Source organism: Schistocerca gregaria, chromosome 2 (assembly GCF_023897955.1).
Source record: "Schistocerca gregaria isolate iqSchGreg1 chromosome 2, iqSchGreg1.2, whole genome shotgun sequence".
NCBI lineage: Eukaryota > Metazoa > Arthropoda > Insecta > Orthoptera > Acrididae > Schistocerca > Schistocerca gregaria.
The window spans coordinates 986,116,573-986,131,065 of record NC_064921.1 but is presented as its reverse complement, the minus strand read 5'-3'; the positions used below and the strand labels follow the sequence as shown (position 1 = coordinate 986,131,065).

At 42.3% G+C, this 14,493-nt stretch overlaps 1 protein-coding gene across 2 annotated transcripts in view; it reads left to right on the top strand.

Moving 5' to 3' along the window:
- Positions 1–14,281, top strand: part of LOC126335470 (leukocyte elastase inhibitor-like) — a 214,482-nt gene extending 200,201 nt beyond the window's left edge. For both annotated transcript variants that reach the window (XM_049998784.1, XM_049998786.1), the window contains one exon: positions 13,972–14,281. In XM_049998784.1, coding sequence (XP_049854741.1) covers positions 13,972–14,032 — 61 coding nt within the window. In that variant the 3' untranslated portion in view covers positions 14,033–14,281. The remainder of the gene's footprint in view (positions 1–13,971) is intronic.
- Positions 14,282–14,493: the final 212 nt, after the last annotated feature.

The following is a 14,493-nucleotide window of genomic DNA, read 5'->3' as shown; positions in this document are numbered from 1 at the left end:
GCTGGTACTGCGAACGGCTGAAAGCAAGGGGAAACTACAGCCGTAATTTTTCCCGAGGACATGCAGCTTTACTGTATGATTAAATGATGATGGCATCCTCTTGGGTAAAATATTCCGGAGGTAAAATAGTCCCCCATTCGGATCTCCGGGCGGGGACTACTCAGGAGGATGTCGTTATCAGGAGAAAGAAAACTGGCGTTCTACGGATCGGAGCGTGGAATGTCAGATCCCTTAATCGGGCAGGTAGGTTAGAAAATTTAAAAAGGGAAATGGATAGGTTAAAGTTAGATATAGTGGGAATTAGTGAAGTTCGGTGGCAGGAGGAACAAGACTTCTGGTCAGGTGATTACAGGGTTATAAACACAAAATCAAATAGGGGTTATGCAGGAGTAGGTTTAATAATGAATAGGAAAATAGGAATGCGGGTAAGCTACTACAAACAGCATAGTGAACGCATTATTGTGGCCAAGATAGATACGAAGCCCACACCTACTACAGTAGTACAAGTTTATATGCCAACTAGCTCTGCAGATGACGAAGAAATTGAAGAAATGTACGATGAAATAAAAGAAATTATTCAGATAGTGAAGGGAGACGAAAATTTAATAGTAATGGGTGACTGGAATTCGAGTGTAGGAAAAGGGAGAGAAGGAAACATAGTAGGTGAATATGGATTGGGGCTAAGAAATGAAAGAGGAAGCCGCCTAGTAGAATTTTGTACAGAGCACAACTTAGTCATAGGTAACACTTGGTTTAAGAATCATGAAAGAAGGTTGTATACGTGGAAGAACCCTGGAGATACTAAAAGGTATCAGATAGATTATATAATGGTAAGACAGAGATTTAGGAACCAGGTTTTAAGTTGTAAGACATTTCCAGGGGCAGATGTGGACTCTGACCACAATCTATTGGTTATGACCTGTAGATTAAAACTGAAGAAACTGCAAAAATGTGGGAAATTAAGGAGATGGGACCTGGATAAACTGAAAGAACCAGAGGTTGTACAGAGTTTCAGGGAGAGCATAAGGGAACAATTGACAGGAATAGGGGAAAGAAATACAGTAGAAGAAGAATGGGTAGCTCTGAGGGATGAAGTAGTGAAGGCAGCAGAGGATAAAGTAGCTAAAAAGACGAGGGCTGCTAGAAATCCTTGGGTAACAGAAGAAATATTGAATTTAATTGATGAAAGGAGAAAATATAAAAATGCAGTAAATGAAGCAGGCAAAAAGGAATACAAACGTCTCAAAAATGAGATTGACAGGAAGTGCAAAATGGCTAAACAGGGATGGCTAGAGGACAAATGTAAGGATGTAGAGGCTTATCTCACTAGGGGTAAGATAGATACTGCCTACAGGAAAATTAAAGAGACCCTTGGAGAGAAGAGAACCACGTGTATGAATATCAAGAGCTCAGATGGCAACCCAGTTCTAAGCAAAGAAGGGAAGGCAGAAAGGTGGAAGGAGTATATAGAAGGTTTATACAAGGGTGATGTACTTGAGGACAATATTATGGAAATGGAAGAGGATGTAGATGAAGACGAAATGGGTGATACGATACTGCATGAAGAGTTTGACAGAGCACTGAAAGACCTGAGACGAAACAAGGCCCCCGGAGTAGACAACATTCCATTAGAACTACTGACGGCCTTGGGAGAGCCAGTCATGACAAAACTCTACCACCTGGTGAGCAAGATGTATGAGACAGGTGAAATACCCTCAGACTTCAAAAAAATATAATAATTCCAATCCCAAAGAAAGCAGGTGCTGACAGATGTGAAAATTACCGAACTATCAGTTTAATAAGTCACAGCTGCTAAATACTAACGCGAATTCTTTACAGACGAATGGAAAAACTGGTAGATGCGGACCTCGGGGAGGATCAGTTTGGATTCCGTCTAAATGTTGGAACACGTGAGGCAATACTGACCTTACGACTTATCTTAGAAGAAAGATTAAGAAAAGGCAAACCTACGTTTCTAGCATTTGTAGACTTAGAGAAAGCTTTTGACAATGTTGACTGGAATACTCTTTTTCAAATTCTAAAGGTGGCAGGGGTAAAATACAGGGAGCGAAAGGCTATTTACAATTTGTACAGAAACCAGATGGCAGTCATAAGAGTCGAGGGGCATGAAAGGGAAGCAGTGGTTGGGAAAGGAGTGAGACAGGGTTGTAGCCTCTCCCCGATGTTATTCAATCTGTATATTGAGCAAGCAGTAAAGGAAACAAAAGAAAAATTTGGAGTAGGTATTAAAATTCATGGAGACGAAGTAAAAACTTTGAGGTTCGCCGATGACATTGTAATTCTGTCAGAGACGGCAAAGGACTTGGAAGAGCAGTTGAACGGAATGGACAGTGTCTTGAAAGGAGGATATAAGATGAACATCAACAAAAGCAAAACGAGGATAATGGAATGTAGTCAAATTAAATCGAGTGATGCTGAGGGAATTAGATTAGGAAATGAGACACTTAAAGTAGTAAAGGAGTTTTGCTATTTAGGAAGTAAAATAACTGATGATGGTCGAAGTAGAGAGGATATAAAATGCAGACTGGCAATGGCAAGGAAAGCGTTTCTGAAGAAGAGAAATTTGTTAACATCGAATATAGATTTAAGTGTCAGGAAGTCATTTCTGAAAATATTTGTTTGGAGTGTAGCCATGTATGGAAGTGAAACATGGACGATAACTAGTTTGGACAAGAAGAGAATAGAAGCTTTCGAAATGTGGTGCTACAGAAGAATACTGAAGATAAGGTGGATAGATCATGTAACTAATGAGGAGGTATTGAATAGGATTGGGGAGAAGAGAAGTTTGTGGCACAACTTGACTAGAAGAAGGGATCGGTTGGTAGGACATGTTTTGAGGCGTCAGGGGATCGCAAATTTAGCGTTGGAGGGCAGTGAGGAGGGTAAAAATCGTAGAGGGAGACCGAGAGATGAGTACACTAAGCAGATTCAGAAGGATGTAGGTTGCAGTAGGTACTGGGAGATGAAGAAGCTTGCACAGGATAGAGTAGCATGGAGAGCTGCATCAAACCAGTCTCAGGACTGAAGACCACAATAACAACAACAACAACTCAGACTTACTCAGTTTCAATTCTATACCCCCTTTCTAAATAGCTCTGAGTACATTGTCTAAAGCTCCATAATGTTCATGCCAGTCTGAACTAGCATGTTATCTACATAAACTGTCACTTTATGAAATAATTAAGTAGTTAATAACAAACAGATAGCTCTAGCCTAAAAGTGCCACACAGTATTGGTAATGCTTAGCTTACATCATAAGAAGTAAGACATTTATAGGCATGGAAGTTTTGCAAGGTTCAATCAGTGTCAGGTGGTCTGCTCCTTTCCCTTAGAACCAATTCATTTAATTTTATAGCATCCAGGACTACTCTCATGATGCATCCGGTCTTTTTTCTAACTAGTTTTAAGGTGTTGTTGTAACTACTATGAATCTTCCAATTATCCTCCAGTCCAGCATTTTCTTCATTTCCTTCCTTACAGCCTGTTCCTTAGAAAATGGAATAGCACAGGTCTTTATGAAAAAAGGTTCATATTCTTTTAATTTTAATTTACACTCAGTCTTCCACTTCCAAAAATACATTGCATTTGAACTTCTTCCAAATAATCTGTTTGACTAGATGTCATACCTTGATTTTTTTTAATTTTTTCTTGCTATCCATTGAATTTATTTATTTCACAGCTAAGTATCTCAAAGGAAAATGTAATATCATGTGACACTTTTCTTAGAAAAACTGTCCCCTTGAGCACAAGACCCAGTCCTCTCTTTTACAATTAAATGGCACATGCATAATCCTCTTCCCTATCTATCTCATTTCTCTTTCATTATTCTTCCTCATTATTAACCTGTTTATGTAAATCATTGTTCCTTTTTTACTTGTCATATTTCCTTTCTATGCTACAACTAGACACTTCACTATCTTCATTACTATTAATACTACTACTAATGTCAGTGTGGCTATCTTCTAGCTCTTTTGTGATCAGCTACTCTTCATTTTCCTCAGTTTTACACTTTTTCATAGCATGTTGGAAATCCTTCTGATAACATTTTTGCAGCAGATAGTTGTTAATTTCTCTATTTTGTCAGTCTGTCTATTATTTCTGTCCCCAATTCAAAAAGGTTCTTCTGACTAAAACAGTTTTGTTTAGCACTATATGTGATTTAGGTTTTCATATCCCCTACTGTATGTGACTACTCTTAGACAATTTACTGCTGGATTTGACTTGTTTATTACTGGCTCTATTTTAGATCTTGTCAAAGAGTCAATCCCAGCTGTAGCAAACTTTAGTTTCCCTTGTTATTTCTAGAAGTGTTGCTCCCTACAAATCATTTGGGTTCCTTCTATCTTCTCTACTTTCATTTGCTCCATTTGCTACAATATTCCTGGGATTTCCATTGTTACTCACAGAACCCACCATACTTGATTTACTTGATAATCTGTTCAGGTTAGTTCCTTGGCAAAAAAGTTCTCATATTGTCTAGTGCTGATGGATTAACCCCGTCTACCTTTCCCACACAGTTACAACAATATTATTTTTGAATATTACTTTTGAGGGCTGGCAAATGTAATTTCCTAATTTTTTGGAGAAATTTATTTTAACTTCATTATAGGTTCACTTCTCAAAAATTTATCTAAGCACTTTGTACCTTCTGGCACCCCTTGACTTTCTTGCTGCAACTCATGTTTACCAACATCTTCTACTACCTCAGAATTATCATCTTTGCCCCCCCCCCCCCCATATTACCTTAATCAGAATGGGAAAGCCCTTGAAATTCGTCAGTCATTTGTCATTCACTTCCTCAGAAAGGGTTAACTCTAACTCTGATTTAAATCTGCTGTCCTCAAAATATTCAGTTTTAAATGCTACCTTGTCTCTGCTCATTTTTACCTCCTGTATGTCAATCTCTGCCACACTGTTCTTTCCCAGTCTCTAAGTCTGACAAAATTCTGAACAACACTCAGCAACAGGAACACTTATCCTTAATTCTTGTTTGTCAGAAGATGCTTCCACATTGTTACCCCTGTCGACTCATTCATACTACCCAGAAAGGTTGCAGTGTTGGCATTGGTACACTAAGCTGTCTCTTCATTGCCTCTGTATTGAATATGACTGCACTATTCTTGGTCTTCTATTGGCTGAAATCGCTTTTGAAGATGGTAACTGCTTCCTTATTTTTCCATTGGTTGACTTTCAATTTGGCATCTCCTTCTCTGTTGTCTGCATATTTTACAGTTAACTTCATCTCTTCAATTAGTATCCTGTGGACTGTAATGTTCACTGGTGTAATGCATTTTGTCACTGCTGTCCTACACGAAAAATGGTTCACACATTGTCGACTTCCAGCCTTTCACACATTTTGAGTCTCTTTTTAATCTTGATGCCACTGATCATTTAACTACTGTCTGTCAGTTCTTGCCAAGGTGGGGCTGATCTTCACCAGGTTACAGACTCTTATTATTCTTTTTCTCGCAGCTGCAACAAGTTTATAAACTCGAAACTGAAAAACTTTCTTGGGTAGAAAATAGTGTTAAACAACAGTGAATGGAACACCATTAGTTTTTAGATTCACTTATTCTCTCATTTATTATGCCTGAACTGCCTTTTTCGTGGCGATAACCTGTTCCTTACCTCTGTTGTTCAAGTAAGACGAAAACCAGCATAATCCACGCTTACAGTGACAGGTTCAGTGAAAACAATCGTCATGCACTTCCTCATTTCAGTACCCACAGTTTATACACTGAAGAGGCAAAGAAACAGGTACGCCTGCCTAATATCGTGTAGGGCCCCTGCGAGCACGCAAAAGTGCCGCAAACGACGTGGCATGGACTCTACTACTGTCTATAGTTGTGTTGGAGGGAACTGACACCATGAAACCTGCAGTTCTGTCCATAAATCCGTAAAAGTACGAGGGGTTCGAGATCTCTTCCGAACAGCACGTTGCAAGGCTTCCCAGATATGCTCAATAATGTTCACGTCTGTGGAGTTTGGTGGCCAGCGGAAGTGTTTAACTCAGAAGAGTGTTCCTGGAGTCACTCTGTAGCAATTCTGAACGTATGGGGTGTCGTATTGTCCTGCTGGAATTGCCCAAGTTCGTCGGAATGCACAATGGAAATGAATGGATGAGGTTATCAGACAGGATGCTAACGTACGTGTCACCTGTTAGAGTCGTATCTAGACCTGCCAGGGGTCCCATATTACCCCAGCTGCCCACGCCCCACTCCAGTACACAGCCTCCACCATCTTTAATAGTCTTCTATTGACATGCAGGGTGCATGGATTGATGACGTTGCCTCCACACCCATACAAATCCATCCGCTCGATACAATTTGAAACGAGACTTGTCCGACAGGAAACTTGTTTCCAGTCATCAACAGTCCAATGTCGGTGGGACATGGCCAAGACGAGGCGTAGAGCTTTGTGCGAGGGTAGACTAGTGGGCGTTCGGCTCCGAAAGCCCATATCGATTATGTTTCTTTGAATGCTTCACACGCTGACACTTGTTGATGGGCTAGCATTGAAATCTGCAGCAGTTTGCGGAAGGACTGCACTTCCGTCACGTTGAACGATTCTCTTCAGTCATCGTTGGTCTTTCAGGATCTGTCCCCGGCCGATGTCGCCAGAGCCGAGGAGGATACAGATCTGTCCTGCAATGACATTCAGATGAGATGTCAATCTTCTCCAGGGTTGGTCTGGGTGGTGCGACCTGACCCACCTCGTCGTGTTCTATGGCATTCTGTGAATCAGTCGGCACACACCCGTTGCTCTTCTGAAACACTTAGTCCCACATGAACTGCAATTTGCCGGCCGGTGTGGCCGAGCGGATCTAGGCGCTTCAGTCTGGAAACGCGCGACCGCTACGGTCGCAGGTTCGAATCCTGCCTCGGGCGTGGGTGTGTGTGATGTCCTTACGTTAGTTAGGTTTAAGTAGGTCTAAGTTCTAGGGGACTGATGACCTCAGATGTTAAGCCCCATAGTGCTCAGAGCCATAAGAACCATTTTGAACTGCAATTTCCTCGATCAATGCATCGCATTCTCTCATGCCAACGATGCGCCGTCGACGGTACGATTCGCGCATACACCTGCGAGGCATCCAGCACATCTGTTCAACTCACACTGATCCATTATCTTTAGTTTTTTAGCGACAATGAGAGCTGCAGCCACGTATAATCAGTAGATGGTGTTGCGCCGCGATATCGATGTTTACCTTGAACTCGCAGACCGACATGGCTCAAATGGTAATCATTTCTGCAGAACATACTAATGCACATGTCGTTCAAGGTGCTCTGTTTTTCTAATCATGAAATGTGAATGAGATGGATGCATTCTATAACGATATTCGGAGTATGCATATACACACCATTGATCATTAAAACAGCAACATAGGGGAGAAAAGCAAATAAAATTTTACCTATTGGTTATGTAGAGTATAGTAGCAAGATACCTGATTAAATTTGTAAGTGATTTGGAAGTATATGGGTAGTGAAAGTTAGCAGCTGCGGCTGCCTTTTTAACCTAGTTGGGTACAAAGTCTGAGCCTGAAAGTCAATTATGGTTATGTCATTCCATGCTGCTTCAAGTCTTTGCCATAGTTCATCAGTGAAACCGGCTTTGGAGTGTGGAGCGCCAGTCTCTCGGTAACCGAAGACCAAATGTTTTCAGTGGATGAGAGATCTGTAGAACGTGGCGCGATGGCCACTAGTTGAACACCGTCTACATCAAGGTAGATCAGGACAACATGGTCAACTTGCTGTCTTACGTTGTCGTGTTGAAAACTAACATCACAGTGACCTCGAAGATAGGGCACAACCACTGGCCTTAACATGACAGAATTTAACGCCTACTTTCCAAGATATCGGCTATGGAAATCAGAAGTGATCATGTTGTGTAGCCAATGATTCCCCACACCACCATGCCAAGTACTAGGCCTATATGACAGCGACTCATGTGAAACGATGACGTAAGCACTCCGAAGTGTCTGGTTTATAAACAGAGGCGCCATTACAAAATGGCTCTGAGCACTATGGGACTTAACAGCTATGGTCATCACTCCCCTAGAACTTAGAACTACTTAAACCTAACTAACCTAAGGACATCGCACAACACCCAGCCACCACGAGGCAGAGAAAATCCCTGACCCCGCCGGGAATCGAACCCAGGAACCCGGGCGTGGGAAGCGAGAACGCTACCGCACGACCACGAGATGCGGGCCGAGACGCCATTACAGCTGCACCTGATGATGACCTGTGTAGTTAAAATATTATGCAGCATACACAATGACATCTAACATTACACTCAAGAACCAATGAATTAACACAAAAGTAGTTCAAAATGGAAAGCTTAAGCACCACTGTTCAACTGTGTCAGTAGAAAGTAGAACTAGGCCATGAGGTCGTGTCGATGGAGCTAAACTCACTGGACAAGATATTGGTCACCCCATTAATAGAGCACATGGTCGCTTTGGAGCACTGCAGATGGTGTAGGTCATAAGCTATGATTCACTCCTACTGACATCAGTCATGGCAGAGAAGTGGTATGTACGTAACAGGCGGTTATTTGGAATCAGTGCATTAAGGAGAGTTAACTTGGAGACCTGACTGAATGTCACAAAAAAGTTGTGTTTGGATGTACGTATGACCACACTGTGAACGTTTTTTTTCTGATTTGCTTGTGTGCCAACGTGGACCGTCCAGCCTTTCTACAAGAAATGGCGTACACGTGCAACCATGTAACACAGCTTAAGAACAGTGGTCATGGAAAGATCATAAACATCAGTGACTCGGTACGAGTGTCATCCCTTGTCAATGACAACCTGTTTCAGACTCGACAGAAAATGCTTCTGTCATTGAAAGCCGGCGCATCTCAACCACTTTTAGAGTGAATAATTTGAAGAGGACTGCTTTTAAAGTCGATTACCTCTCAAATGGCCGTTGCTCACAGTGGTACATGCAGCTGCACGTCTTCTACAGGTCAAACGACACAGGGACTGACCAGTAACGGATTAGAAGTGTGTAGTGCGGTCCTGTTTTTGCCTCGTTTCAAAAAAGCCAAAGTGTCGAGGGCTTCGATGGTCCAATGAGGTGTTTAAGCAGGAACGTGTGAAGAGTTTAACTCTTATTGTGTATGTTGAAAGTAGAGGGGCGAGAAAGGAAAGGAAAGGAAAGGAAAGGAAAGGAAAGGAAAGGAAAGGAAAGGAAAGGAAAGGAAAGGAAAGGAAAGAATCTAATAAAATCAGCTGCATCAGAACTTTATACGGAATGAACAGCGACGAGTGAAAACGTGTGCGGGACTGAACTGGAACCTAGGATCTCCCCACTTAGCGCACCTATCCACAGACCTGGTCCATGTCCTCCATGCTCGCTGGAGGTCGAAAGTAAATGTGCATCTGTGCTAAAGGTTCTGGATTGTTGCCCATTGAGGCGAATCAATTACATAAATGCGCGTTGTGTGTTCTTCCGGACACGTCCAGCGAGTACGGAGAACTGGAGGGGGTCTGTGCATGGGTGCCGCTAAGTCGGATTATGGGTCGACAGGGGAGCGTATAGAGACATTCCGCGCAGTTGCGATAAACATGTGTCTGTGTTGCGCAGTGGTGAATGCAGGTGCCTAGAAAGCAGAGGATCTTGGGTTCAAGTCACAGTACAGCACACATTTTCACTCGTCGCTGCTGATTCTGCACAAATTTCCGCTGCAGCTGATACCATTAATTCTTTTTCTTTTCTTTCCTTTCTCCCCCCTCCACCTTCAGTTCTCTAATATATATCACAGCTGCGAATTATCCATGGTGTCTCTCTTTCGGAAATGTCCGAAAGAACAGACACCACATATTCATGGAAGTGACATTCTTGCCGGCGGTAGTCTGTGAAGTCTTGGAAACTGTTTTTCGTAACATGATTTCACCCATTTATTCAGGTTACCATGAACATGAACCAGGATAATCATTTCGAAATTCTTAATGATCACGTGTTACTGCTTCTTTCACGTTTTCATGATGAGTAAGCGGTGGACACTCTCTCCTTCCCAGATGAAAACAACAGTGTTGACAAGACCGCTTGCATGCGTTTCTGATTTGACAAACACTCAGGTATCCTGAAACTTCCTGGGAGATTAAAACTGTGTGTCGGACCGAGACTCGAACTCGGGACTTTTGACTTTTGCTGGCAAGTGCTCTACTGTCTGAGGTACCCAAGCACGACTCAGGACACCTCCTCATAGCTTCAGTTCTGCCAGTACCCCGTCTCCTACCTTCCAGACTTCACAGAAACTCTTCTGCGAAACTTGCAGAACTAGCACTCCTGAAAGAAAGGATATTGCGGAGACATGGCTTAGCCACAGCCTTGGGGATGTTTCCAGAATGAGATTTTCACTGTGCAGCGGAGTGTGCGCTGAGATGAAACTTCCTGGCAGGTTAAAACTGTGTGCCGGATCGAGACTCGAACTTGGGACCTTTGCCTTTCGGTGATAAATTCTCTAGCATCTGAGCTACCGAAGCAAGCGTCACGACTCATCCTCACAGCTTCAGTTCTGGCAATACCTCGTCTCCTACCTTCCAAACTTCACAGAAGCTCTTAATCTGCCAGGAAGTTACAAATCAGCGCACACTCCGCTGCAGAGTGAAAACCTCATTCTGGAAACATCCACCAGGCTGTGGCTAAGCCATGTCTCTGCAGTATCCTTTCTTCCAGGGGTGGTAGTTCTGTAAGGTTTGCAGAAGAGCTTTTGTGAAGTTTGGAAGGTAGGAGACGAGGTACTGGCAGAATTGAAGCTGTGAGGACGCTTCGTGAGTCGTGCTTGGGTAGCTCAGATTGTAGAGCACTAGCCTGCAAAAGGCAAAGGTCCCGAGTTTGAGTCTCGGTCCGGCATATAGTTTTAATCTGCCAGGAAGTTTCATATCGATGCACACTCCGCTGCAGAGTGAAAATCTCATTCGACTGAGGCATGCTACTGAATCTGGGCTATGAATGGTTTCACCTGTGTATGGATTCTCGCCGAATGCAAGTTATCATCAAATTACTTCACGGTTTTCGTCTTGTCTCCTGAGGCGATTAATTGTTTTGTACAATGTGTTTATCATGATATTTGTGGTATGTTACAGGTGGGGAAAAATACGGAAACACCACGAACACAGCACATTACCATGCCTAATGCGGTGTAGGAAAACTGTTAATATCTAAAACAGCTTCCAGACGCCTCTGAATGAATAAATACATGTCCCATACGGTGGTGAACTTCGTTCAAATGCCCTTCTCTTCCAAGTGAATCACAAAGGTTCAAAATGATCGCATGATCCTTGACAGTAATGCGACCTTGCAGAGAAATCACAGGGCTCATGGAATACCACGATATGGCTGCCCAAACCACCACCGCCACGTTTTACTCGTGGAACTTAAACCCAGCCAGAAGTTGGAAACAGTCTGAAACAAGACAAAAGACAAATCCAACCAAATGACGCTCTTCCATTGCTCCATAGCCCAGGTTTTATGGCTTCGACACAACATTTTCCTGTTACAGACATTTGCGTTACTGATGGGTTGGTTTTGGAATTCCGTCTCACCCTGCAGTTCCCTGCTTATGGAGCCCCCTTTGTGTTGTTTCGGTGCTGACAGGTTTCTCGAGAGCGACCTTCAGTTCTGCAGTGATATTCGTTACAATCCTCTTGAATGATTACGATCACACAACATACACTATCGTTCGCGTTGTGACGTAGGGGATTATGTTTTTATACTTTCCCCATATATTCGATACAGTGTCTCACCAAACACTTATGCCACCTTGCTTACGGAAGCACTTACCATAGAGCACCAACAATTTGCCCACGTTCGAATTAACTTAGCTCCGACATAATGCACTAACAATACACAGATCACTGTTCTGACCATAAATGACACTCGGAACATATTGAGGACATTTTACAGGCCCCGTTTGTGGTCACGTACGAAAGTGCAACCTGCAGAGTTTGCTAGCATCTGCGGTTTACCCATATTTTTGTCCAATCTGTGTAGCGACGCATCACACTGTCCTGAGCATCGTCTAAATTTGAATATATTAGCACCATTCCTCTAGAGTGTTGCAAATTTCACAGACGTTAGTTTAATGTATGTCCTAATTAATGAAAATATGATTAAATTCTTTGAAATAAATTTACTTTATTTTACGTCTATGGTCACAAAATGTTTTCGTCATGAGGTTACTGGTTTCGGTCTATAATGATCAAATTCAGATCTGTTTTATAAAAACATGTCCTAAACTACTGCAGCTATAGTGGCATCGTCAAATGTTAAATGCAAAATCAGCACCATCGTCGTCTGATGTACATCTATACACACTCTGAAGCGTCATAGAATATTTGTTTCCCGTTTTACAATGTTTAATTTCTGGAAAATGGAAAGCTTAACGTCCAATTGGAAAAATAAATGTACTTTGCAAATGTGATTAATGTTCAAACTGATGACCTTCATCGTCAATACATTTCTGAGTACGAGTCACCACTGATTCCGTACATCGTACCAAAGTGTCCAATGAGATTTAAGCGCACACCGCCTGAATCTCATTTCAAAGTGTGTCCAGGTTACGTGGTTTACGTTTGTACACCTCATCTTTTACTGTACCCCATAAGAAGAAACCCAGCGGCGTGAGGTCTGGACAGCGTGCGGGAAACTCCCTGCGTCCTATCCACTGGCCTGGCACATTGTGATCCAGGTACGCTCGTACGTCCCTATGATAGTGCGGCGGGGCGCCATCTTGTTGGAAATAAAACTCATCATTACCGTATAATGCACAAATGGCAGGGAATATGGAGTCAGCAAGCATTGTTAGCTACGTTTCTCCAGTAACAGTACCTTCAAAGTGGAAAGGCCCAATGAGTCCCACACATTTACACCAGGAAAATTCAGTCTTTTCCACTGTAATGTGAGGATTATCTTCAGCCTAGTACGTAAAATTGTGCCTATTGACAGTTCCATTGAGTTTGAATTGGGCTTCGTCCGACGAAATTATGCTACCCATAAATCCCGGTTCACGTCTCACCATCTTCTGAACCCATTCACAAAACTCTAACCTTCGATCTGGATCGTCGTCACTTAGCCGTTGCACCAGCCTTGGAATGTACACACGAAACTTGCCTTTCTTCAGAATGCGTAGCACACTACTCACGTGCCGCTTGCCTTGGAGATTTTTTAGGCGAACGCTGAAACAGTTCCAAGACCGCAGTTGTGGAATCATCACTTGTAACTGTACGAGGTCGCCCTGATCGACCTTTATGCACATCAGACACTGTTCCATGAACTGCGAATTTACCTCGTAGACGTGTAATTGTTAACCTTGAAGGTGGTTCTGTACCAGACTCACTTCTCCACTGTCTTCGAACCGCAGCTACATTCTCAAACTTACAGTACCACTTAATTATCTGCTTCCGCGCTTCAAAGCTCAAACGCACGTTCACCATGTTGCAGTTACTTCCTTTCCACTGCTGCCACCTGTTGAAGAACATTACTTTCTCACAGATATTTAACCTTGTAGAACGGGAAATAAATTGTCTATGAAAGTTCAAATTGTGTATACATTTTTTTGATGCGATATATGAAACATTCCACATGGGAAAAATATATCTGAAAACAAAGATGATGTGACTTACCAAACGAAAGCGCTGGCAGGTTGATAGACACACAAACAAACACATCCTTTCGTCTTTCCCTCTCCTTCCCTCTTTCCTGATGAAGCAACCGTTGGTTGCGGTTGCGAAAGCTTGAATTTTGTTCGTATGTTTGTGTTTGTTTGTGTGTTTATCAACCTGCCAGGTATATAAACCGGTAGTCTGATGACAAAAACATTTGTGACCATAGACGTATAGTAAAGGAAATTTATCCTATATTCGGGTCACTATTTTATTCGCAACCATGTCACAGCTTGGTAAATTCTTTGGTTCCAACTAACAAACTGTTTGTTTCTTTACAGCGCTTGGGGTCCATTACCTGTCGCTGCCAATAACAGTAAGCCACACCGTCTTCAGGGCTGATCATCCATTCGTATTCCTCATTCTGGATACTCAGACGAAGACTGTGCTCTTCGCAGGACGGTATTCCGAGCCTGCATCATAACCTAAAATGGAATATTTCATATTTTGGGACATTTACGTTCCGCAGCCTGATGGATGTCGATGGAAGAACATTTGCCGCCAGTTGGATTTGTAATTGACGGACTATATGCAAGTTTGTTTTAAAAGAATGTGAAAAATCAATAAATTTTTATAATTTGTTTCATTTAATGAATGTCCTGTGAATCAATTATGAATTTATAATATATATTATACCTTGAAAATAGTCACGTAACCGCAAAAGCTTTCTTTTCATAAGAAACCTGCAAGATCATGTTCACCTGAGTTGGGGTGATCTCAGAAATGCCAACGGATCGGAAACACCACACATACATAACATTACTTCCACAATGAGAGATACCACACTTTCCAGTCAAACGTTT